The sequence below is a fragment of the Agelaius tricolor genome, unplaced genomic scaffold (assembly GCF_023055355.1).
Source record: "Agelaius tricolor isolate 1412-34295 unplaced genomic scaffold, bAgeTri1.0.p SCAF_10, whole genome shotgun sequence".
NCBI lineage: Eukaryota > Metazoa > Chordata > Aves > Passeriformes > Icteridae > Agelaius > Agelaius tricolor.
Window position 1 is genome coordinate 20,470,928 of NW_027269270.1, and position 24,496 is coordinate 20,495,423.

General features: G+C 52.4%; 2 protein-coding genes across 5 annotated transcripts in view; both read left to right on the forward strand.

The window, feature by feature from the left end:
• The first annotated feature begins 605 nt into the window (after positions 1–605).
• On the forward strand, positions 606–9,000 carry LOC139593437 (motor neuron and pancreas homeobox protein 1-like). The gene is made up of 3 exons (XM_071434259.1): positions 606–1,041; positions 7,867–8,027; positions 8,534–9,000. The coding sequence occupies exons 1-3, from the start codon at positions 606–608 to the stop codon at positions 8,840–8,842; spliced, it is 906 nt and encodes a 301-aa protein (XP_071290360.1). The 3' UTR covers positions 8,843–9,000.
• A 3,069-nt stretch (positions 9,001–12,069) lies between these two features.
• CFAP65 (cilia and flagella associated protein 65) overlaps positions 12,070–24,496 on the forward strand; it is a 31,465-nt gene continuing 19,038 nt past the window's right edge. For all 4 annotated transcript variants that reach the window (XR_011680395.1, XR_011680396.1, XM_071435133.1 and 1 more), the window contains exons 1-14: positions 12,070–12,180; positions 12,763–12,831; positions 13,115–13,269; positions 13,940–14,042; positions 15,484–15,650; positions 16,757–16,956; positions 17,579–17,709; positions 18,812–19,034; positions 19,352–19,617; positions 20,850–21,050; positions 21,461–21,817; positions 22,530–22,667; positions 23,536–23,784; positions 24,205–24,429. Coding sequence is in view for 2 of the 4 variants with exons in the window: in XM_071435133.1 (XP_071291234.1) it covers positions 12,763–12,831; positions 13,115–13,269; positions 13,940–14,042; positions 15,484–15,650; positions 16,757–16,956; positions 17,579–17,709; positions 18,812–19,034; positions 19,352–19,617; positions 20,850–21,050; positions 21,461–21,817; positions 22,530–22,667; positions 23,536–23,784; positions 24,205–24,429 (2,484 nt within the window). In the remaining 2 variants the exon portion in view is untranslated. The remainder of the gene's footprint in view (positions 12,181–12,762; positions 12,832–13,114; positions 13,270–13,939; positions 14,043–15,483; positions 15,651–16,756; positions 16,957–17,578; positions 17,710–18,811; positions 19,035–19,351; positions 19,618–20,849; positions 21,051–21,460; positions 21,818–22,529; positions 22,668–23,535; positions 23,785–24,204; positions 24,430–24,496) is intronic.

The window sequence follows — 24,496 nt, forward strand, 5'->3', positions numbered from 1 at the left end:
AGTGAGAGCCTCTCCTGCCCTCCCAGCTAAGCACTCTGCCCTCCAGGTGCCTGGGGGCTCCACGGTGCCAGGGCAGCACTGGAGCCCAGCAGGGCTTTGCCTACATGTCTGAAGTCTGTCTCATCTCTCCATGTCTCCTCCAGTTGCTGCAACCATAGAGCCGCTTCCCTGCCATGGGGCTCTGGGTCAGGATGATGGGCTCAGCGCCCTGGGTGGGTCCTGGCGGCTGGGGGATCTCTGGCTGTGGAGGGGCTGGGGAAGGGACAGAGTGGCCCCGGTCAGTCCCTGGCGTTTGCCCACTGCTGCGGAAGCCGGAGGAGGGCGGCCGGTGGGGAGGGCGGGGGGCCGGAGCGGAGCCAATGGGGAGCTGGGGTAGGTGGAGAGGGGGTTAAAACCCACCCCGGTGCCGTCGGGCGAGCGAGTGCCCGGGAGGCGGAGCGGAGAAGAGGGCTGCCCTCGAGGGCAGCCCCGCTGAGCGCGGCGCGGCCCCGCGGGTGGATGCCCGCCGCTGCCGGGGCTCGCCCGGGGCTGGCCGGCCGGGCTGTGCCCTGCCAGGGGAGCGGTGGGGCGCCGGAGGGCTCGACGGCTCCGCACGGGGCACGGCCATGCACAAGCCCATGGAGAAGTCCCAAAACTTCCGCATCGAAGCGCTCCTGGCCGAAGAGCCGGCGCGGAGCGCCTCCCCGCCGGGGCTGAGCCCCGGGAGCCCCGCGTCGAGCCCCGGTCCCGCCGGGCGCTCCGACACCCCCTCACCGCGGGCGCCCCCGGCCGCTGCGCCCCTCGCCCCGGCCGGCTTCGTCCCCAAGCCCGGCTTGCTGCACCTCTCTGGCGCGGGGCTCGGCGCCCTGCCGGCCCTGTACCCCCCCGCCGTGTACCCGCTCCCGACCCTGGGGGGCCAGCACCCCGCGTTCGCCTACACCGGCATCCCGCACCTGCCGCCGCCCGGCGCGGAGCACCTGAAGGCGGCCGTGGCCGGCTCCTTCCCGCTGGAGCACTGGATCCGAGCCGGGATGCTGGTGCCGAGGCTCTCCGACTTCAATGGTGAGTGAGTGACCCGGGGACCGACCCTCCCGTCCGGCCGAACGCGGCTCTGGGCCCTTCAGCCCCGGGGGCGTCCGCCGGCACATCAGGTGCCGGTCCCTCCGACGGCCCGGGACTGAGGGTTCCCGACCCCAACCTTTCGAGGCCCTCCGGTGGGTCCGGGTCGGGAGCCCACAGAGACATTGAGCCCTCCGCGCTGACCCCGATGCGCGGCTCTCTCTGTACCCACACCCGGCAGGGCTGGGGTGGGGAGGTGGGGTGTCCCCACTGCTGGAGACCTCCGAGGACTGTGAGGCCCTGGGGAACAGATCCGAAGGGCAAAGTCTCGCCTTACGCCGGCCCGGTGTTCCGGCAGAGCCCCGAGAAACGCTGCCCGCGCCGGCGGCGGCAGAGCCGGACCGCGCCTAGCCAGGCTGCCGGCCCCGCGGGCTCCTGCGGGGCGGGAAGGAAACGAAAAGAAAGAAACGGCGGCAAAAACCTGCCCCGGGAAACGAATAAATCCTTCCCGGCGCGGCTGGGAACGAACCCGCCCCAGTCCCGCTGGATGCGCGGCCGGATCGGGCTCCGTGCGGGGCCGGGCCGGCGCTCCGGGTCCCGCTCGCCCCGTGCGATGAGCGCCCGGTGAGCTCGTTCCTGGCGGCAGCCGCGGGACCCGGGCGGGCCGACAGCCGAGCCCAGTCCCTCCTGGTGGGCACCACCTGGGCTGCGGGCCCGCACCGGACCCCGCACGGCTGCCATGGGCCCTGCAGGGCACGGACGGAACAAGAGCTGACTTCAGGCATTGGTCCCGTTGAGGTCTGGCACCCCAGCCTGGACCCTGCCCTGTGCTGGTCAGTGAAAAGATGGGCGTTGAACCAAGCGTGGCTGGTTAATAAAGCCCCGTCAGAGTATCCAGATTTGTTAGCTGAGGGTAAAAAAAATTCCTAAAAATCTGGAAGGCCCATTTGCAAAATAATAATAATTTTAAAAGGCTGGGTAAATAACAGTGCAAAAATTTACAGAGAATTACTTGAAAAATCACACCTATTACTATTCCTCAACTCCTCCTCAAACTATTCCTGGTCAGGTTAAAAGGAAACAGGCTGGTTTTTTCCCCACAATATCTCCCTTTACCTGGCTTTCCCTAGATTTTAGGAAAGCTCCATCTGTGAATCTAGAGGTGTAGGATAAGCCTCCAGTGCTATGGGTTATGTGCAGTCTTCACAGATGTCACTAAGACAAGAAAAAATAAATCCTGATTGGTTAGAAGTCTTTATTATTTATTACATCTTCTTGCATTTCTGCAGAAGCCCTGTTATCTTTGAAGGGTCTGGGTCTGTTGGTGTATTTCAGCATCCTGGTAGCTTCCTACAGGGCTGTGTTTCACCACGGTGGGAAAGCTACACTGCATCTGATTCTGTGGCCCAGAGTGCAGCTTCTGGCAGGGATAACATAGAGATATTTGTACATCTGCCTCATTCTTTTCAAAAGCAGCATGCGATCTTCAGCTGGTTATATCCAAAACCTCACCAAAAGGAAACAAATCCCAAACTGTTGGCATGAGAACAACTTGTGAAGGGAGCTCTGCAGAATGTGCTGGACCAGAATGTCAAAGGGTCTTGTGGGAAACACTGGGCAGGGTTCCTAGGGAAGTTCAGCAGGAAGAAAAGCAGTTTTTGACCCAAGTGTTACTTATCTGGGTTCTGGAGATCCCAAAGCAGAGTAGACATGTTGAGGTGTAACAAGGATGCAGCAAAAGCTGCCAAAACTGTAAATTTTTAAATCAGGATGACCACTGCCTCAATCCATGTCCTTACTAAAAGATGTTTGTTCCCAATCCTGGGGAGCCCTTTGCAGTGGGGATTCTTTCTCTCCAGAGTGTCTTGTCAAATACTTCAGCAATTCTGCTGTGCAGAAGAGAACCTTATCCATCTTCACATCCTTGTTTCTGTCCCTTGGTAACCTCAGGGTTCTCAAGGGTGTCTTCAGCCCTTGTTCCTGTGGGCTCACTGAAGCTCTGAAATCAGGTCATTTGCAGCTTGCCTTCTCCTTGTACCTCGCAGGACTGGCTGCAGGCTGTGCCTGTGCCTGGGCTCAGATTGCCCCGATGTGCTGGCCATGGTGTAGGGACAGAGACAGAAAAGGGCACCTGCCTGGGAGGTGCTGCCTCCACAGCCCTTCCTCACCTCTCTGAGGAGGGGAATGGGCTGGGCAGGAGCCTTCCTTCCATTGTTGGCACAGGGCTCCTGGGCTGCCTCTAGTTTGTGGGAGCCCCTGTCCCACCACCCAGCCTAGACAGACAGAAGGACGGACCTGCCTGGCTGAAGTTTCCAGAGTGACCAAGTACAAGTGTCAAGGCTGCTGGTGTCACTCATGTTTAACTCTCCCAGGACCAGTGGACAGATGGCTGTAAGAGATGAATCTGAAAGCCTTCTAGGACATATTATGGATCATTCCAGGGGGTGATCGCCCTTGGGATTTATTTAAAGGGAATTCCAGAAGTAAATTCTGGAATATATTCCTTCTTTGGGTGCATGTGTAGCAATGTTTTGCAGGTGTGGTCTGTGGGTGTTCATTGCACACATTCCCCCTGCTATCACCTGTGTTGGGGCTGCCAGGGAGGCTGTCTGGGACAGTTGGTACCCCTAGGGCCGGGGTGCTGTGCTCAGTGAGAGCAGTGCCCTGCTGTAGGCAGGGTGTCTGTGCAGAGCCGCACGCGGTGCCTGCCTGCCTCTGCTGCAATGCGCACTCACAGGGCTCTGCAGGGCCTGGCTGCGGGAGCAGGCATGCCCTTGCTGCAGGAAACAGGGATGCTGCCTGCCCAGGTTCTGCCATCCCCAGCCTGGATCCCTATCCTGGCCTTTGAGCACCTCCTGAAGAACCCGGGGTAGCATTTGGCACTGGAATGCCAGGCCTATTAGTTTTTCTGGGAGCTGTGATTTATTTTCCTTGTTTGTCAGTGTGGAAACGTGGTGCAGTGGTGGGAGCCAGTGCAGAGACCCACTGCAGCTGAGAGCTGTGCAAGTGGGGAGCAGTGACATACAGCTGTGGGCTCTCAGGAGGAGCAGAGGATCCTCTCCGAGGGAGCCGGTGCTTAGATGGCTTTCCTGGCACACCACTGCCTTGCATCACCCACTCACTAAGTTGATGGCCTGGAGCCCAGATCAGATCCTGCCCATGATGGCCGAGAGCTTGCTGATAGGCTGTGCTGGGATAGGAGAGCAGGCAGGATAAGTTTTATCAAACTTGTTCAAAAAGCAATGCCTTCCAAGGCTCACCAGGTGTACAGTGGTCTGGTGTCAGCTGGGAACATGGGCTGGGAAACAGCTGGCATGCAGCAATTGAGGTTTAATGGTGGAGCAAGCAAGGGGCTTGCAGAGGTAGCAGGTGCCCTTAAACATGCTGCCCCACTGATAATGGCCGGGGCTGCTGGCAGGTCAGAAAAAGCCTCTGGTGATGACCCTGATGCTGAGACTACCTCCCTCCCTTCCAGCTCTGACATCCAGAGAAATACCTAAAGCAGTCAGAGTGTTAATTTCCTCTCCTTTATCTGCCAGACCACAAAGTGAAGTGAACTATAGTTAAACAAACCAAATTAAAAACAAGTGAGTTAATATCAACCTAGGATTACCCCTGTTATCAAGTAGGCGGAACTGTATCAAATAAACCAACAATTCTTTATAAGCTTTATCTAATTATCCAGGAGGCAGCTGCCTTGCAGAGCTCCTGGCCTCAGACTCAGAGGGCATTCCTGGCCCCAGGCCAAGCAGTTTATTTACTGATACTGCAGCCAGATGCCAGGCACCCTTCAGGGGGTCCAAGCCCTGCCAGGCTGAAGGGATGTTGAAACAAGCTCTGATCCTGGATGGAGTGCTGCAGGAGATGGCTGAGCAGAAAATAAATCCTTTGGCAAGCAAAGGTGTGACACTGGGGCAGTCCCTGGTCTTCTGGTAGGAGCTGGGTAAGATGGAGAGCCTTCCCAAACGGTAATACTTTGTGAGATGCTGATTGCGATGGGGATGGGTTCATAGCTTGTTGAGTGGAGAAGGTAGGCCCTGGGAGGTGTTGTGCACCCCTTGGGAGGATTCTTTGTCCATGTGGCACCCTGCCACAGGACAGGGAGGTAGAAGCTGAGACTGCAGAGCATGCTGGCAGTCTCAGCTTCTACCTCCTTCCTCGTTTCTTTTCCCAGTGAGAATCTGCAGATCCTCTTCTGCCATACTCTCTCCACACAAAAGAGCTAGAACCCTTTAGAAAAGGTAACAGCAGAGCTGATGCCAGAGATGTTGATCATTCATGTCCGTGAAAACCTGCTGCCATGGGTGGCTGCAGATCAGCTGTATTGCCTTGGGCTTTCTCAACCTGGTGTGGAGGCCAAACCTTGAGCAAGTCCCAGTGGGGAGCAGTGGTGGTGGATAATTGTAGCTGCTGGACGATGTGTTGTCAGAGGAGGTCACAGATGAGGTGGCCAGCCACACTCTGTGGGCTGGGCACTGGAGTGGTGCTGGCTCAAACTGTATGACAGCACCACAGAGGGGTTTGAGGATTGGGTTTGGGGTTTTTTTTGTCAGCACTGGGGCAGGAGGCAGGATGAATTTCCAAGGAAGTCGGGCTCTGTACAATATTTGTAATGGGCACACTGCCCTGAAACTGAATTGGACACTGAGAAGGAGAAATCAGGGCTGGCAGCAGGGCCATGGTCCAGAAATCAGTCCCCTGGATTGGTAGTTATTTGGGATATATCCTGTTTGGATTTATTTGACCTTTGGACAAACTTTCTGTTCTTCTTTTCCCTGCTAGACCAAGCAGTCCTCAGCAGCTCACCTGGGGAAAGGTGAGTGTCTTGAGATGGTTGTTGTCAAAGCAGGCTGCCTTCCAGGCTCCTCTGAAGCTGGACAGACCAAACTTGAATTGCTTTTAGGATTGAAATTCTTCTGTGAGGCACTTCTGTGCCTCTACTCTTCCTGCATCTGGTTTTAGTCTGGTCACATATGACCTTGCTTGAAGAGGCACAGAGGAGCCTTTCAGGTTGATCTGAAGGATTTCTGTGCTCCCTGGAGCCAGGACACAATACCCTCGGAGCTGAGCCCTGGGCTCTCTGCTTTGGAGTGGGGAATTCAGACTGGGAATATGATATCTCTTCACTCCTGGACCCTCCAGCTCCAGAAAGCACAGAACTCCTGGATTATTGGATGCTGAGAGGGCACAACCTCTTCCCTTCTCTTTCCCCAAAACATTTCTTTAGACAACATGCTCAGAAAGAGGAATTGCTCAGAGGGGCCCTTCCCTGACCTGGTACAGCCAAACTGCACAGTGCAGCTTCATTGCAGGGAGGGATTCTGGGGCTCCAGATGCTCCAGCCATCCTCCTGTCTCTGTCAGCAAAGGAGGCTCACAGGGACCCAGAGTCCTTGGGCTGCTGGACACTGCCTGGGGCTGCTTTGTGTTGTGCCCCCACCAACAGAATGAATTTCCCCTCCAGTTGTCTCTGATGCATCTCTGGGTTTTCCCTTCCTGAGGAGCTGCAAAGGGCGTTAGCTTGGGCTGCCCCATCCCTGCAGATGCTAGTTCCCATAACACCTCCTTTTCTCTTAGCCAGAGGAAACCTTTGCAGACCTCTTTGGTCCCATGTTTCCCTTGGAGGATTTGTACAGCCTGAGCATCCACAGCCAGTCAGAGCCCAGATGGCTGCTGAACTCTGCAGAGCTGCGACATCTCTCATCTCTGTTTGTCCTGGAAATCTTTTGAACCTCTCATTCAGTTTTAGCCTTGAATATGTTTCATATGCAAAATAATGCATCATGTATGTCAGAATCATTGGCACAGTGTGCCTCTGTTCAGTCAGTCCCTCGTTTAACTGGCCAGTGGCTACAAGGTGGGTCCCACAGACTGTCTCTCCTGGCACTGAGGGGCTACAGGCAGAAGAAGGGGTTATGTCTGTCCTGCTCCCATGAGGCATTTGCACAGCCCTAGCCCAGCCTGCATTCTATCTGTTTGACCCAGCATCCAGGTACTTGAGATCAAACCTGTGTTGTGATCAGTTAATAGCTCTTTCATAAATTCCTGCCCCATGCGTCATCGCTGTGTTTGTGAAGGGCTTGGTGGACACCTCGGGAGATGGGCAGGTTGGGATCAAAGCTGGAATCTGGGGGAGATAACATGAATGGTGCCCCATGCCCAGCAAAGTGGGTGAGTGGCCCTTGCCAAGCATGGCACACTTTTGGGGCCAGAATGCTCCAGGATGTTGTTGCCCAAGATATGTCAGCAGGGATGTGCCAAGGTCCTTTTGCATTAGTGCCCACCACCACCACCTCCCCCCATTCTCCCCCACGCCCCTCCCTGCTGCTCCAGCACTTTATTCCCAGCTGCAAACCCCTGGGATTGCCGCTGTGGTGCTGGGAGAAGCAGTAAAAGCTGAACCCCAGGGGGACAATAAAGGCAGTGGAGAGAAGATAAGCGAGGATCAAACAGTGCGGCAGCCACCCCGTGCTGGACTCTCAAAGGTGCCTTTGTTCTGCTGCCTCCTGGTTCAGAGCCGCTCTGCCTTCAAGGGCTGCAGGCGAGATAGCGGCGCTCACGGGCAGCCCCAGCACAGCCCTGGCCGTTGAGCTGCCACCTGTGCGGCCCAGCAATAAAAAAAGGAGAATTAATTTCAGTCTCAGCACTGATCCCAGTTGTACACCGAGACCTGATAACGTATCTCACTGGTTCCTATCAGGCAATAAAGCCATTATTGGGGTGGGAGATGATGGAGACATTCACCTTCCTCCTCATCCTGGATTTGCTGAGGGGTCGTCCCCCTACCAGTCTGCTGTCCTCTGACCCCCACCCACTGTGTGCTCCACAGCTGCCCCGCAGTCTGGTTTGATGGGGAAGTGCCGTCGGCCCCGCACAGCATTCACCAGCCAGCAGCTCCTGGAGCTGGAGAACCAGTTCAAGCTCAACAAATATCTGTCCAGACCCAAGCGTTTTGAGGTGGCCACGTCGCTGATGCTCACTGAGACACAGGTACCGTGGCCCTGGGGGATGGAGCATAGCACCATGGAGCTGCCATGGGGGCAAGGCAAGGTCATGGGCAATGCTAATGGCATCAGCCTCACACCCCACTGCTCCCATCAGTGCCCCTTCAGGCCATCTCCTGCAGAGACCTGCCTGGTGGGCTTCAGGCTGTTCTCTTGTGAAGGGCACCCCAGAAATACTGCTCCTCTTTTCACCTGGCATCCCCCAACTTGGGTTTCAGAGCCTTCCCATTCTTCAACTGTGGGAGGGGTCTTTTTGTGGGGCTAATATGAAAATGTCCCTGTGCATATCCTTGGCTGGAAGGGGGGAAGACAGCAGCCCTCATTATTCCTCTCCCTGTGACAACCTCATCCTCTTTGTACATACCTGTAGCACCATGGGATGCCCCACAATGAAGAGGTTTTGAGGGGACCCTCCCTGCAGGGAAGGTGAAGGGGTGAGTGGGGACAGGATGCAGCAGGGTACATCCTCTCCCCTGTGGCTTTCCCTTGCAGGTGAAGATCTGGTTCCAGAACCGCCGCATGAAGTGGAAGCGGAGCCGCAAGGCCAAGGAGCAGGGGGCTCAGGTGGAGCCTGAGAAGCAACGAGGGCTCAGCAAAACCTGTGAGAAGCTGCTGCCCAGCGAGCCCCAGGGACAAGCTGCCGAAAGCCCCGAGTTCATGGGGCACAGCCCTGACTCCGGCTTCCTGCACTGCAGCGCCGCCGAGCTGAGCTATGGCCAGGACTCGTCTTGCTCGGGGGGCGAGGAAGAGGAGGAGGACGAGATGGGCGCCACAGAGAGGAAGATTGGCTCTGTGTTGTGAAAGGCGAATGGAGCCAGCTGGGGAGAGGGGCCAGGCTGTGTTGTGGGGGTTCTCTTTGCTGGCAGACGCAGACTGTGCCTGGAAGGAGCAGGGAGCCGCAGGGCACCTTGCCACCCTTTAACTTATGTGTGTTTGGATCCTATTTAACTTGTAATTATTCCTCTGTGTGTATCTGGAGGAGTCCCCAGATCCCTCCCCTATAAAGCTGTTATCTGGATGCCTGTGCTTTTCCTTAGGGGACAGGAAAATCCCCTGTCCTGCTACTGTGCTGTCCTACCAAGTCTCTGGGGAAAAAGGTGGGGAGAGCAGACTTGGACAGCTGGCAGTCTGCTGGCACAGCTGAAGAGGGAGACCCAGACCCTTCTGTGACTGCACTGCCACTTCCCTACAGATCTGACAGCGCCTGGAGCAGCACATCCAGTGTGGTACCAGCTTGTCCTTCCCCTTGGTGGCATGAAGAGCTGGGAAGGATGCCCAGGTTGCATGCCTGCCTGCCTTGCCTCCTCCTGCACCAGTGCATCCCTGGTAGGGTCTGTGCTTTGCCGGGCAAAACCGTCCTGGGAAGCAAAGCTGATGCTGTTTTCCATGCTGCAATTAGCCTGCTTGCGTTGGTGTGGCATTGTCCCAAATAAACGGGCGGGAAGGGAGGCAGGAAAGAACTCAGGCTGTAAAGACTCAGTGCTGTGGTCAGCTCCCCTTTCCCCATGGTGATGCTTAACCTCTCTAAGTTATTTTCTGGGCTTGTCTCATTATGCTCTTGGGATCTTGCTCACTCTGACTGGGCTGAAATCAACCCTTGGCAGCAGAATGGGGACTGACACCCTGTACCACTTCCCTAGAAACATGAGGGTTAAGCGCTGACTCCCTGTAAGTCAGCAGGCGGCCCGTGTCTTCACAGGTGCTGGAGGGTCCTGGAAGGCCCTGTAGATCTGCCATGCTTCCTGTGCCTTACTGGGTCACCCCTTGGGGTGCTGAGATGGCCGTGGAGGCAGAGGGGGCAGCTCTGCTTCAGCACTGCACTGCACCAGGAGCTGCAGGGGTGGAGCAGGCTGGGCCGGGCTGGGTGACCCTTCCCAAACAGACCATGATGTCCCCCTCCTGTCCCACACCCAGCTGTCCTCTCCTCTCCCCGGCTCTGCCTGAGCGTGCAGGGAGGGCTGTCTGCCCCGGGATTTGTGCTGGGGGTGGGAATTGCTGAAGCACAGCAGTCCCTGTGGAATCCTGGCCGTCTCTGGCAGTCAGTCGGTGACAAAGGGACAGGTAAGCGTTGGTGCGGGGCTGTCACACATCGCAGGGCTGGGAAAAGCCTGTCGGTGTCTGGGGGGGTGCACCCTGGGCAGGGAGACAGATGCGATGATTTTGGGACAGAAGGGTGGGCAGGGGAAGCGGGTGACAGGAGAGAGGAGCATGGAGACGGACGGACGGACGGATGACGGTCCTGTGCGGGGGGACAGTGACCCACAGTGGCTGCTGGCAGCTCAGCAGTTTTCCCCCTGGGCACGTTGCATCCTCACTGCCCAGGTTCCCTCTCCCCTGGCAGTCCATCTCAAGACACGCAGGTCTCCAGACCCCTGGAATTGCCCCGTGGGGATCTCTGGTTCTGGGGAGGCTGCAGCCCTTGCTCTAACGGGGGAGATATGAGCTGGGGTAGCAGCAGGTGCCAGCAGCCTGCCGTGGGTGTGTAACGTGGGGCAAGAGAGAAATAAATGTGGTGTAGGGGGAAGAAATAAAGGAAAGGAGGAAGGGATGGGGAAGCATGAAAGGATGGTACCTAATTCCCTGCCATTGCTGTGTGGAGACAACAGATGAGGAGAGACCCATTGCTCCAGGAGAGCTGTGCCAGCTCCCAGCAAAAACACAGGACTTGGCACAGAAATGCTGGCACCTGCCAGCCTGTGGCTGCAGGAGCATCAGGGCCAAGGACATCCATCACCTGATGTGCAACCTGGCTCAGCAGGAGACCACAGGGAGTGCCACACACTGGAGCAGGGCTGAAATGGGGGACAGGAATGGTAGAGGCAGAGAATAAAAGGCAAGAAAGAAAGCAACAAAAGTGCCAGGAAGGAGGAGGGGAGCTGAAGGCATGTCACAGGCTTAAAACGTTCACCTTGATGGGCCATGACAGGTTTAATTTGCAGAGTACAATCATTAAAGTGATGGATGGGAGGCGTTCATCTCGCGCCTGCTGCACTCAGGCCCACCGTGGCTGCAGGAGGGTTTGTTTTGTTGCTGTTATTTATGAGGTTGTTTCTGGAGGAGCCAGGCACTCGTCCAGAGCTAGGGGGACAAAGGAGGGGACACAACTGATGCTGGAAGAGTTAGAGTGCTGATTTACAGCCGGGCTGCTTAGCTGGATGACTCATTTGTAAACACTGACAAATGCCATTAAAGCTGCATCTCCTTCCTGCCTCTGCCGGGCACCCTCCCTGTGCGGTTTGATGCGGCCAGCCCCACTCTCCACCACAGAGCTGCCTGTGCACCCTGCAGTGCCTGCACCCTGCAGGCACTATCTGTCCCTCCACACCGGAAAAATGAAGGTCCTGTCTCCTTGAGGGTCATGCAGGGCACTGGGAATATGTAGGACTGTCCCTAGGATGGTGGTGGTGGTACCCCATGAGAATGACACCTGATGGGCTCACACAGCCAGGGCTCCCCACCCTCTGTGCCTTTGCTGGTCTTGGCCCCGTAACTACTTTTGGCAATGATAACAACTTGTTACTTGTGTCACCAACGCTCCATGGAGCTTAGGGTGACCTGGCCCCATTAAGGTGTCACTCCATCCCTATGAGAGCACCCTCCATCCTGATGCACCTGTGATCCCTTGCCACCCTGCAATCCCCACACTGTCCTCACTCATCTATCCGATGCACCCACAGACTTCATGGCCCCTCTTTGCTGGCTTAGCTTTATGCTGCCGCTCTCCCCGCACTCATCCTCAACACCCCTCGCCCCACGCTCTCTCCCGCACCCCTGCATCCTTCCCTCTTTCACCCGCCCTCCTCCATCTCTGTGCCCCTGAACGTCCTATTTGCCCCATATCTCTGTCTCTTCCCTGCACCCCTGAGAACCCCTCACGGCCTCCTTCCCCTCTCGGTGCTCTCCGGACCCCCCCCCGGGCTCTGCCCGCGCCCTCTCCCGGCCCCGCTCCCGGTCCGTCTCCGCCTCTCTGCGCGTCCCTCCGCCGCCCTCTGGCGGCCGCCGCTGCCCGCGCGGATTGACCCGAGCCGGCCGCCGTCGTCGCTCCGGGAGCCGCTGTAACCGCGTCCGGTCTCCATGGCAACGCGGGCTGGCCCGCACGGCGCTGAGCGGCCGCCACCGGCACCGGCACTGGCAGCGAGGTGCCCCGGGCTCCCGGTGCTCTAGGGTGCCGGGCTGGGAACGAGGGAGCCGGCCTGGCCCGGGGGCGGTGGTGACTCGGGGCCCCGGCTTCTGCTCCGCACGGGGGGCAGGCGGGGACATGCTGGAGCGGGCCGTGCCCCAGGGAGCTGGGCAGGCGCTCGCTGTGGGGAGCGAGGTCCCGCCACACTCATCCACACGGGGCTCGGGGGGGGCCAGGCCAGGCCGCAGGGCACAGCTGTGCTGTACGGTGCTTTGTAGGCCGATAGTGGGCAGGGCTATGCTGCCCAGCGCCAGGGAGAGCCCTTCCGCAGGGGCTGGGCTGTGACCCACAGGCCATAAGGACAGCCGTGCTCTGGAGAGGGCTGCACTGGGGACACAGCGGGGCTGGGGACACAACAGGGGCTGGAGACACAGCGGGGGCTGTGGGACACAGCGGGGGCTGCTCCCGGCGGGGAGGCGGCTCAGCGCCACCAGCAGCCTGAGCAGGGCCATCGGTCGCTGGGAGTGCCCGGCTTTTGGCAGCAAAGGCTTTGTGGGTGCAGGAGCAGCACGTGTGAGGACTTTTCCCTCTTGTTTCTCAGATGCTTGCTCAGGTGCATGAGGAGCCCCAAAACTCTGACTCTTTTTGGAAGAGTGCCTATGACAGGAAGGTGAGCGGAGGAGCAAAGAGTGCTACTGACTTGGGTGGATTGTCTGGCAGGCAGGGGGAGGAGAAACATAAAAATCGCCCTTCATCACACTTTTTAGTATCTGCTGTTTGGGCTGTGGCCAGGAGGTGTCCTCTCAGGACCCCGGAGCAGGGCTTTTGGATACTCCTGGAGTTTTGCCGCAGGGTGGCTCCTCTCGTCTGTTGCCAGTCAGAAACCCTTAGCGTAGAGAAAGGGCTGTTTAAGTGATTTCTCCTCCCTTCCTCCCAAACTGCTACTCCCTAAGGTGTCTCCAAGAGAGGCAAAGAAGAGGAAAGTCATATTCTGGGGCATTGAGGTGCCTGAAACACTCAGTTGGCATGACTGGAAACTTGGAAAAGAGGTGATCAAACACCTGACCTTGAAAAATGTTCACAGGAAAGCCCAGAAGCTGAGTTACAGGTGCGTGGGAAGTTTGTTTGTCCTTTGTACTCCTCACGCTCTCTCTGCATCCTCGCTCCTCCTGCTGTATCAGTTACATTTGCGCCTTTTCTCAGATTCACCTTCCCTCTCTCCCCTTGAGTGCTGTGCAGGAGACAATGGGTGCACCCTTACGTAGCAGGACAGAAACCTGCTAATTCAGAAACACAGGCAGAAGTCTGTTAAATGAAATGCCTTGTTTTAAATTCTGTTTTGCTGATACTTCTGTCTGTGAGGCATTTCCAGTCTAGTGAGATTTTAATTGTGGATGTATGCCAGCCAGTCACTAGTGTGACCTAAAACCATTGCTCCCGGGGTCCCTCTGGGTGCTGAGCCATTCCAGCAGTCCCTGCGACCCTCCCTGCTCTGAAACTCAAATGTGTCTGCCCTGTGTGGTGTGCTCATACTGCATGTCCTGAAAACACAAAACATTGTTCAAGGAAGGGGTGGATGCTTTGAGCTGGGAATAGGTTTTCAGGACATCTGGGTTCTGTCCCTCTCTACTGTTTTGCTGCCAAAGTACCCCTGGGGTCCAGTGTGTAAATTGCTTCTAAATTGTGGGGTCTGGAGGTATTGGTTATTTATTCTCTTTTCTGCTCACTTAAGCTGCCCACCCTCAGACAAAATCTCTTGTTTTGATTTTGTTGTCTAGGGCTCCTTCCACGCCATTCTTCCTCACTGTTTTCCCGCAGCCGATCACTCTGAACCCCGGGATGTCTGTGAGCCTGCCCGTCGTTTTCCGGCCCAGTGAAAAGGTAAAGCAGCAACATCACAACTGCCCTCAGTTCTCAGGCTGCACTCTGGGGGACAGCAGTGGGCCTCTGCCTCTCTTGGCCTTTCTGATTTGTTCTCACTTGAATGCATGAGTCCTTGGGGAAATTCCAGCATAGAAGGAGTGGGCAGAATGGCCTTCCTGATCTCTCCACATCTTCATTACCTGAGGGAGCCCTAATCCCTGACTTCTCTGCAGAGTTTGCCAGTAGTTATGAGAGGAATACTCACAAAAAGTATTATTCCCAGTTTTTCATGTACTACTTCTGCCTTTCAACTCAGTAAGATAAAGTGCTTAAAATGTCCACACTGGTTTGATCCCAAGGAAACACATCTGAGTGGTTTTAGTGCAGAACCTTGGGTTGAGGAGCTCACTTTCTGCCTTCCCACAGGAGATTCCAAAGCCTCTACATTCAAGGGCTACCTGTTTTCTAAGGGATATGTCAGGGGCCTCCCTTCTTTTGGATGGAGGGTGTTTCTGTAAGCTTTATTTTAAACAGCAATGGTTCTTTATATCCAGAGCCTTTTCTTATTGTTCAGGTTGTTTGTAGTGTCTGTCTTGGCTCTGAGTGTTGATCTCTGGCTCTTGTCCATAGCTGTGTGTCTTTGATGTGTACCTCTGTCCTAGCCATAGAGCATGGTCATTGGACAGATTCCCAGCACCCTGCTCTCTTAGTATCATGATTTTCTGATGACTGTTCAGTGTTCCCTTTATGAAATAAGCTGCTGGCCTTGTTCCATTTTCAGTGAATAGTTTGTCTGCAGCACATCAATCGCTAGAACAGGAGGCTGCCTTTCTTAGAGAGAGCAAGGACTGTGCGTGCTGCCGTGTCCAAGGTCTCTCCTTACCTGTATAAGTGTTACTCGGGAGGGTGACAAATGGGAAGCATAGAAAACACCTATCTTTCAATTCCTTCTATCTTGGCTTGTTAGCAGATGTCCTGAGGCTATTTCTGTATTCTACACAGTACTGTCAATGCTGCATCTTTAAGTTGTGTAATCTGCTTGGATCTCTAGCTGACAAAGCATTTAATCAAAGATTGATACTTCTGTGCTCATGGAGCTCAAAGAAAAGCTGTAGATGCTTCAGTTCAGCTGAATTGGGATCTTGAAAATAATGAAAGAAATCCATCTGCCTTGAAACAAACCGGGTGAAACTAATGTGGCCTTCAACTGCTCTTCATGGGAGTATTTGTGTGTTCTGTGCCAGAGGAGTATGCCTGAGTACCTTCCACACTGCCTGCCCTTTCTGAGTGATTCATATGCTCTCTGTCCTGCACAGAGGCCTCCACTGGTGCCTCTGTTGCCAACAGTTTTTTCCCCAACACTTGCAGTGGTGCAGGTGACAGGTATTCATGGGCGGAGCTGCAGCACCTGCAAGGTGGATTCCATCTAACATCTGTATCCCTTTGCTCTTCTGTGCAGAGGGACTATGAAGACAGCATCCTCTTTATGAAAGCTGAGGGTGAGTTCTGTGTTAGCCTGCAGGCTATGCTTCCACGCTGCTGTCTGTCCATGCCGGCCGCTGTCCAGTTGCCTGTCTGTGCTACCCACAGTGCTACGGAGGCGGTGTTTCCTGTCTGCAACGTTGGGTGAGTGACAGGTGGCTAAGCAGACACTCCTTCTGTTTTCTCAGGTATTTTGCCACTTCCTTGGACTCTCCAGTGAATGCAGCTCATTCCAGTGGTTATTAGTTCTGCTGGCTGCCTTAACAAGAGGCAACACTGCCTTCCCTAAGGTATTGGCAGAAAGGGCAGCAGAACGGTAGTTCAGGTCATTGTGGGCACATCTTGGCATCTCACATCTGTTTGTTGCCAGCATATGCTGAGAACCATTCGTGCACAGGAACTAGGGGGGAACAAGCACAGAACATCCCACATTCACTGGAGAGGCCTGGGCTTCCGTTTAACCAAAGGCAACCTGCCCAGCATGAACAGGGAGAGATGGGCTACCAGCTGGAAACATTTTAGTCATTTAGGAGAAAGGATGCAAGGATGCTTCCAGTTACCAAGGTTTGTCTTATTTTAATGAGGAAGGACAGTACTGTAGAAAGGAATGCAGTTGGCTGGAAGTACACCTCCTCCCAGGCAAGGAGGATGTGTACTTCCAGCCAAGTGATTCCAACCATTTCAGGTGTTTCAGTCTCCACTTGGAGAAATAATTTGCTACAAATGATAGGCCCAGGATGTTGGAGGATAAGGATGGTAAGCAGCATACAGCTTAGATCAATAAAATAGAAAAAGCTGATGGCGTATCATGTTCTTTGCAGAAATCAAACAAGGAAATGGGGTTCCGGAAAATTGAATAAGGTATTAGGGAAATGGCTCAATCCTCTTTTCTCACATGAGCATATAACAGAGGAACAAATAGTCATTTAAATTAAGTAGCTGCAAATTTAGATACAAGAAAAGCAAATATTTAATTGTGGAGCTGATTTGCTTGCTATCACCTTATGGTCATTAATAAAGTTCTTAGCTGTAATAACTAAGATTCTTTAAAGTGTGAGCAGAACAGAGACTACAGACAAATTTCTTCACAGCATCACATATTTGTCCAGCTGCATTTGGGATTCTTCCATTCAGCACTGGTTGCTTCACATCCTAACTGAATAACCTATTGGGAAAGGCCCATCCTATGCATGATTGCACAGGCAGCAAATGATCCACTGATCTGCTAAAAATGTATCTCCATTTCCTAGTGATCTCGTTAGCATCTTTGAATGGGAGACATCAAGTCCTTTCTTCATGAGTCCTGAGTGTGGCACACTGAACCCAGGTGCTAAGTGCTTGGTCAAGGTGATCTTCAAGCCCGAGGTGGCTGGGGTGCATTATGCAACAGCAACGTGCTGGTTTGGAGGTGAAGTTAAACAAAAGAGGACAATCATGCTAAAAGCCCTGGGTGAGTCTTTCTTGCATTTAACACTCAAAGAAATGTGTATTGCCCCTTACTCTGGAATAGTGTTCCACAGGGATACAGGGAGGGCCTGCACTCTGAGGCTCGGCCACACTTGGCTCAACCCAGTGATGAGCAAGTGAAGCCCACAGTTTGAAAGTGGCCTGTGGAATTCTCTAGTGTACTTTTGCCAATTTGGAAGTGTTATTTGAAGAGACAGAGGGTCCAATATGCCCTGTGGCATGTTTTGGCCAAAACAGCATTTCTAAGGCCTGTTTGAGTTGACAGAGGGGAAGAAATGAGAGGAATTCACTGGAAAAAGCCTCCACAAACTCCTGGCTTTGTCTGCACTCAGTGTCTCCTGTCTATCCCTGCTAGACAGAGAAGCAGAGGGAAATTTCTAAACCTTTCTGGATGCAAGCTAAAATAAGCAATAATTTCATTAGCAAGTCCAGTAAATTAGGGCTAGAAGGGAGTTTATTTGGTTCAAAGCAGGGCCAACTTTGAAGGTAGATCTAACTTCAGAGTTATCTGAGGTTCTTCAGACCTTGTCCAGTTGAGTGTTGAATGTTCAAGAGTAGAGGTTCCACCTGTCTTTCCTAATGCAGTATACTATTCTCTTTAACAGCCAAATACCCCTGCCTGTGTGTGAGTGTGACAGGAAAGAAGCCTGGAAAGTTTCAAGATGTCCTGTGTTTTGGATCAGTACCAGTTGGGACAGTTGTGGAGAAGTCTGTGGAAATCTTCAACGTGTCTGTGGTATGGGGAGAGGGAGATTGACTTCTTGTGAGAAGCTGGCAAGCTGACTCGTTTCCCTGGGATATGTGGTCTTGTCTATCTCCCTTAATGCTGCGAAAATAACCTAAGTGTGAGTGAAGCAGAGGTGATGAGCCTTCCCCTACCAGCCATGCCATTCACCCTTGCCTCCCAGCTACAGTGCTAGCAACTTAGCCATTTGCAGTGTGGTATTGCAGTTTCCCCCTGCTCCCCTTCTGTGCTTGGTCCAGATCACCATGTCTTTTGCACCCTGCAGCTCTCCTGCCCACCCTGGACAAGTTAATCAATCCTGTGTGGCAGTTGTGTCAGTCTCAAATTGATGTGTGTGTGTGTGTCCCAGGCAACTGATGGATCTTCCACTGCCCTCTGTGGAATGCAACCCAGTGAATTGTTCAAAAAGTCAAATGGATTTGAGCACCTTGTTACTTGTGCCAGCTCAGCCCTTCCCAGCCTCTCAAGTGATGGATGTACTCAGAGACTGCTAACATAGATGACAGCAGTGCTGACTCCTCCACAGGCCCTGCAGCTTGGGAGTGGAAAAGACACACTCATTTTTGTACTGTTATTATTCACACTGCAGGGGTGCTCAGCATTGCCAGGCAAGGATCAGGACAGCTTTTAAAAGGGTCTTGAGTAAGGTGCCAGAGCACCAACTTTGTGTTTTTTTGGGAAAAGAAGACCCATAAACAAGGTGGAACTGTGGATAGAGGGAAATAAGTTACCCACCTGCATGTTCCCCTGGTCACAGCAGTCATTTACACTATTTTGTCCCCTAGGGACACCTTGAGCCATCTTTCCACCTAGCAGGAGGGGCACTCCAACCCGGAGATCACCGGGAGATTTGCTGCAGCCTGCTGCTTTCTGAGCATGTTGAGGGAGCCTGAGTTGCTTGAGTTGCCACCCATTCTCCATCAGAACAAAATGGCAGAGGTTTGCTGCACAGTGGTTCTGTGGTGGCCGTGGTGTTCTTGGTGGTGTTCAGCACTGCTGAAAACTGCAGTTCTTACCTGATTAGTGTCCTTCATTCAGAGCCATCCTGGGTCATGTTGGCTTCTTTGTTAACCTGTTTCTTTTCTACTTGTAGGTTGATGCACCATGTACAATAGAACGAGCAGAAGACCCTCTGCTTTGTGGTTATGTTTTCTCCTGTAATGCGTCCGGTGACGTTGTCCCTGCCAAAGGGAAGCTGCTCTTGTGCATACGGTTTCAGCCCCAAGTAGTAGGAGAGCACAGTACTGACTATTTCACTATCACATCTGCTGGATGCCACTTGAAGACTGTTCTGAAAGTGGTTGGCTCATGTAAAGGTATCAAAGCCTTTCCCGTTTCTCCCTGTCAGCTTCTGTGGAGGGAAAAGGTTAGTGCTTGGGGAAGGGCTTGAAGTTATCATAGCCTGAAGTCACAGACTAAACTCCTGCTGGGATCTGGCTGTCCCTGGTGTACCATTTGGGATTTATGCTTGCTTGACTGTTTCAAGTGAATGTCCAACTGTTTGCTAGGACCAGTAGGTTTACTGAAGAGTTGAATCTGTTTGGGAATGTCAGTTAAGCGCAGTAGTGTCTTGTGACATGTTGGAAGAAACAGCTATGACAGGTCCAGGATCTTATCTTACATGTTGTGCTAGGTCCCTCCGTGTCCCTGCACCAGCATTCTGTGAGCTTTGACTGGATCAATCTTGGAGAAAGTTTGATGCGGACACTGAAAATCAGCAACACGTCCGACGTCCCAGCCTATTATCAGTTTGATATTGATTGCAAAGGGAGTGTCTTCTCCTTGGATCGCCCCTGTGGAGTCTTGGAGGGCACAACAACACTGACACTGAAGGTGACCTTCCGACCTACCCACCCCATGACCTACCACCGCAGAGTCGCGTGCCTCGTCCACCACCAGGTATGGGAGGCAAAGGGTAGTTTCATTGCCGTGATACTTTAGAGGCATCTTCAGTGCAATCCAACAGGACTGGCCTGTCTCAGTAATCCCTGCAAATCTCTTCCCACTGCATTTTCATTGAGAGCTGTCATAGAGTCGTTAAGATTGGAAAAGACATCTAAGATCATTGAGTCCAACCATTAACCCAGCGCTGCCCAGTCCACCACTAACCATGTCCCCAAGTGCCACATCTGCATGCCTTTTAAATACCTCCAGGGATGATGATTCAACTACATCCCTGGGCAGCCTGGGGTGACAACCATTTTGGTGAACAAATTTTTCCCATTATCCAATCTAAGCACTGCCCAAACACAACTTGAGGTCATTTCCTCTTGTCCTATCACTTCTTACCTAGGAGAAGAGACCAGCCCCCACATAGCTACACCTACCTTTCAGGTAGTTGTAGAGAGCAATAAAATTCCCCCTTAGCTTTTTTTTTTTTTCCAGGCTAAACAGCCCCAACTCCCTCTGCCATTCCTCATAAGACTTGTGCTCCAGACCCTTCCCACACCCTTCACCATCTTCATTGCCTTTCTCTGGACATGCTTCAGCTCCTCATTGTTGTTCTTGTACTGAGGGGCACAAAATTGAGCTTAGTAGTCAAGACACAGTCTCACAACTGCTGAGATCAGGGGGACAATCACTGTCCTGGTCCTGCTTGACACACTGTTTTTGATAAAAGCCAGGATGCCCTTGACCTTCTTGACTACCCAGGCACACACTGGCTTATGTTCAGCTGTTGTCAGCCATCACCCACAGGTGCTTTTCTGATGAGCAGCTTTCCAACCAGTCTGCCCCAAGCTTGTAATGCTGCCTGGGGTTATTGTGACCCTTAACAAGGACCTGGACTCCTGTTAAGCAGAATCCCCATGGTGCAGGTTCCTATCAGCAATAGGATGTGGACAGTCAGTAATGCCTGCAGATAGGGTGAGGTGCACCCTCTGTGGCTCTTGTCTGTTTAGGTTTCTCTCCTAACTTTAGCTGCATGGCTGTGCACTGAGTGCCTTCAATTTTATCTCCAGTTTCAAGAAAGTTCTTGTGTCACATTGAGACATAAAGTAAATGGCAACCTAAAACTGCAGACGCTAAGCCTTTCCCAGCATGGTTTTGGAAGTGAGATACTGGTATGGTGAAACTCTCAAAGCAATCACAGGACAGTTTATTTCTTATTATCCTGTGTTGTGTTTTCCCAGGAGCCCCTGTATGTGGACTTTTTTGGTACCTGCCATTCAGACACAGCTAAGCCACCCACCCTTCAGAAAAGACACCTCTCCTGGTACCGAACCAACATGGTGAGGGGACTGACCTTCTACCCCCCTGATATCCTGAGTGAAATGCTGAAGAATGAGAAGTTGCAGATGGATGAAAAGGGAGCTCTCATGCTGCCCCCTGAGGTATGAGCTGCCCTCCCTGGAATCTAGGACACTTTCAGCTCTTCTCTATATATGCTGGGTATCTGTTGTACAGAAGACATATCTAGAAGGCCTTGCAAGTGCCAGACTGATTTCTTTAGTATTTCTGCTGTTGATGTTCCCAGGACACACTTTGTCAGCTGGCTTTTTACCCTAATTCAGCTTCTTTCTGGCTTTAACTCAATCATGGGGTCATTTTCTGCTTCCTCTTTAGTTTCAGATTAAGGCCTACAAACAGAAGCCTCCTTGAAGCCTAGACTTTGAACTGTCCTAGGAATTCTTGCTGAAGTGCATCTTGCTGAAGTGCTCTCTTGCTCATGAAGGCAAGCAGCACCTGGTGTCTCCCACAGGCACACTTTCCCTACTCATACTGAGATATTTCCATCCTGTAGATTTCTGAGGAGCAGCCACCCAAGGAATACTTTGAACCCAATGCCATGGCTGAATATTTTGACAATGGTGAAAACAGCGACCTGGCCTTGTTTCCTACTCATGTTAGTGTCAGCCCCAGGGAGTATGATTTTGGATGCTGCATGCCACCACAAAAATCTCTTTCTCTCTGTGTGACCAACCACACCAAAGGAAATATCATTGTTGCCTGGACTCCAAACCATGACAGTGCCTTCCATGTGCGCCCTGAAGTCTGTGACGTGGCACCATTGAAGTCTTCAACCTTCCATGTCTTTTGCAGGCCCACTCAGGTCAACAGTCTTTATGCAGCAGAGCTGGAAGGTTTTGCTGTTTATAAGGTTAGTAGGAATTACTAAGACTAGAGATGACCTAACAAGCAACTTTTTGCAGAATAAAGTATTTCAGGGGAGTTAAAATTCAGTTTAAACCCTATAAAACTAGCGCTTCTATTAACTCTTTTGGCCACTGCTTTGATACACTGTTGGGTTAAAGTTTCTCTTTCACCCGTGTCCTGGCAGAGAAATGACAGAACAAGTCACAGCTCATGCACTTGCACAGCCACACTTGCTCTTACCCCTAAGAAGCATGAAGCATGGTACACCTCACTGAAGGAGGAATTACTATGAATTGCTGCACTATTAGTGTAGATGTGAGCCTGCACAAGAATGGTTATTGTGGCCTGGGTGATGGGTAAGAACTTGGTCTTTGTGTCTGGCCCTCCACACGTACAGCTGCTGGGCACTGCCTCTCTTCTCCCAAGTGACATGGGATTCATGTTACATGAGTCTGCAGTTACAGGAGATTTAGCACCCAGAAATGTCCTGGTAAGTGAAAGTTAGCATTTGCCACCTGTTTCTCATCTGGCACTGGTCAGTCCTTCTTCCCTGAAAATGTTAATTCCTTAGCCCCAGGGCTGTCATAGAACAAGCAGCTGCTTGAGCTAGTATGTGCACTTGGTCTCTTCCAACACAGATTAATCTGTGATTCTGTGAAGGCACCTTGCCACACTCCCTTCCTGCACACACTGTGTTGTCCCTTGTGTGTCTGCAGGTGATGAGACACTACAACAACATTGAGGATGATGCCACCATCTGCCCGTCGTGGTGCCTGACTGTGAGGCTGAGAGCACACACTTATGAAGCAAAACAGGAGCACATCATTCCACAGTACATCCTGGATGTCCCCAAAGTGTGTAACTGATTGACCTTTGGATCTTTGCAGAGACACCCAGTATTCTGAATTCTTTACTTTGTCTCCCATTGCACTGAGATGTGTCTTTGGTGGTTTCTGATGGTGTGGAGGCTCCTGCTCTGGTACAATAGTATGCTGTTTCTCCTGCATTAGCTTCCCAACCTCCACCATGTCAGCTGTACCAACCATCTCATTAGTTCTGAGAGAAAAGCTGTTGGGATCACCTTCTTTTCTGTTTAGGTGGACATAGGCACTAACAAGGGGAGCCCAGGAGCCTCAAAAACTGCATGCACTTGGGCAAACAGAATCCTCATGAAAGAGAAGTGGTTGTAAGATAGAGGGGAAGGTTCTCTCTCTCTCTCTCTCTTCATGTTTCCTGAAAAACACAGTAAGGTGTTTTTCCTATGAGGTTAAGGGAGACCTGATCCTAAGGCATAAGAATAGTCTTGAGAACCTCTTATGAAATCTCCTCAGCTAATCTAGGCCATGCAGCCTTTATTTGATGTGCATGAAGTAGAGCAAATTCTACCCTGCTGGAATTCTTCACCCAGGATGTCACTATCCGTGCAGAAACTGCAAGCATCAACAAGCAGCTCACTTACTGGATGGGCATAAAGCATGGCATGATGGAAAATAGGTTCACCAGTCCCATGAGCCCATGAGGGCCACTATGGCAAGGGAAAAGACCATCATTTGTGTACCCTTAGGTGGTTTAATTTCTTTCCTTGAAAAGAAGCAGTTAGAAAGTTCTCCATAGACTCAGGATAGTGCTTATTGGAACCTGAAATTAAATATAGTGAAAACTTTTTCTTTAAGCTGGTTTTTAAACCCAGTGAAAGCAACCTTTTTTGTTTGTTTCCCCCAGACTTTTCCTCCTGTGGTTTGTGACACTGATACCTACTGCAGCATGCTGTTGTCCAACACGAGCACCTCTTTGATAACCTTCAGTGTGAACCACACTGAGGACTGTCCCTCTGTTTTGGTCAAGCCCAGCTTAGGACACGTCATTCCAGGAGGCCACCAGATTTTCCTTCTCTCCACTCACCCAGTTACAACAGTCTTGCAGCAGCATGTCCTGTCTTTGGAGCTGAACTCTTATCCTGCATACACCAAGGTAAGGAGAGGGAAGTGGAAGATGGTGAGCAAAGTTTTGTTCCCTTGTAGTCTTCCCTTTTCATAGTGATTTGCACTGGGATGCTTATTACATCTCCTAGTGGTTAGTTTAGATTTTTCTTTTTGGAAATAGGAACGAAAGAATATTTTCAAAATTTAATATGGAGTCAACATTGCAGAAAAAAGGGCTTTGTGGTGCCAAACATCCTGTACCCCTTGTTCCTTACATTTCCATCTCTTGGAATACACTGTATTATGCTAAGGACCTGACTTGACACACAGCCTAAAGCCCTTCCCCTCCTTAGTAAGATCCAGATTTTTCTTGCTTCTCTCTCGGAAGGAGCAACATCTTTGTAAGGTTCCTCCAGAGGTAGCTGAGACTTCTAGCTAATGTCTGTTACTTTTTCTCTTAATTCCACAGGAGATTGTTCTCCAGAGTTGTGGACAGTCCCTTCTTTTGCTCTTAGAAGGTGATGGAATTCTCTACTTCAAGCCTCTCCAGATAGGTACCTCCTTTACACGAATGTACACCATTAAAAACTGCACAAGGCTACCCATGGTTTTCACATGGAGGATCCGTCAGTCAGACAGGAAGATCCTGTCTGTCAGCCCCGCTGCAGGGATCCTCCAGCCCTATGAAGCCCTGGTAAGTTCAAATTCTACCAAAGTTGTAGTTTGCTCTCTACAACACAACCTCAGCCTGGCTTTGAATA

Coding starts and splice junctions, on each gene's coding strand:
- LOC139593437 (XM_071434259.1), top strand. CDS start 606: ATGCACAAGCCCATGGAGAAGTCCCAAAACTTCCGCATCGAAGCGCTC. Junction 1,042..7,866: donor GAGGCTCTCCGACTTCAATG/GTGAGTGAGTGA, acceptor TGTGCTCCACAG/CTGCCCCGCAGTCTGGTTTG. Junction 8,028..8,533: donor TGATGCTCACTGAGACACAG/GTACCGTGGCCC, acceptor TTTCCCTTGCAG/GTGAAGATCTGGTTCCAGAA.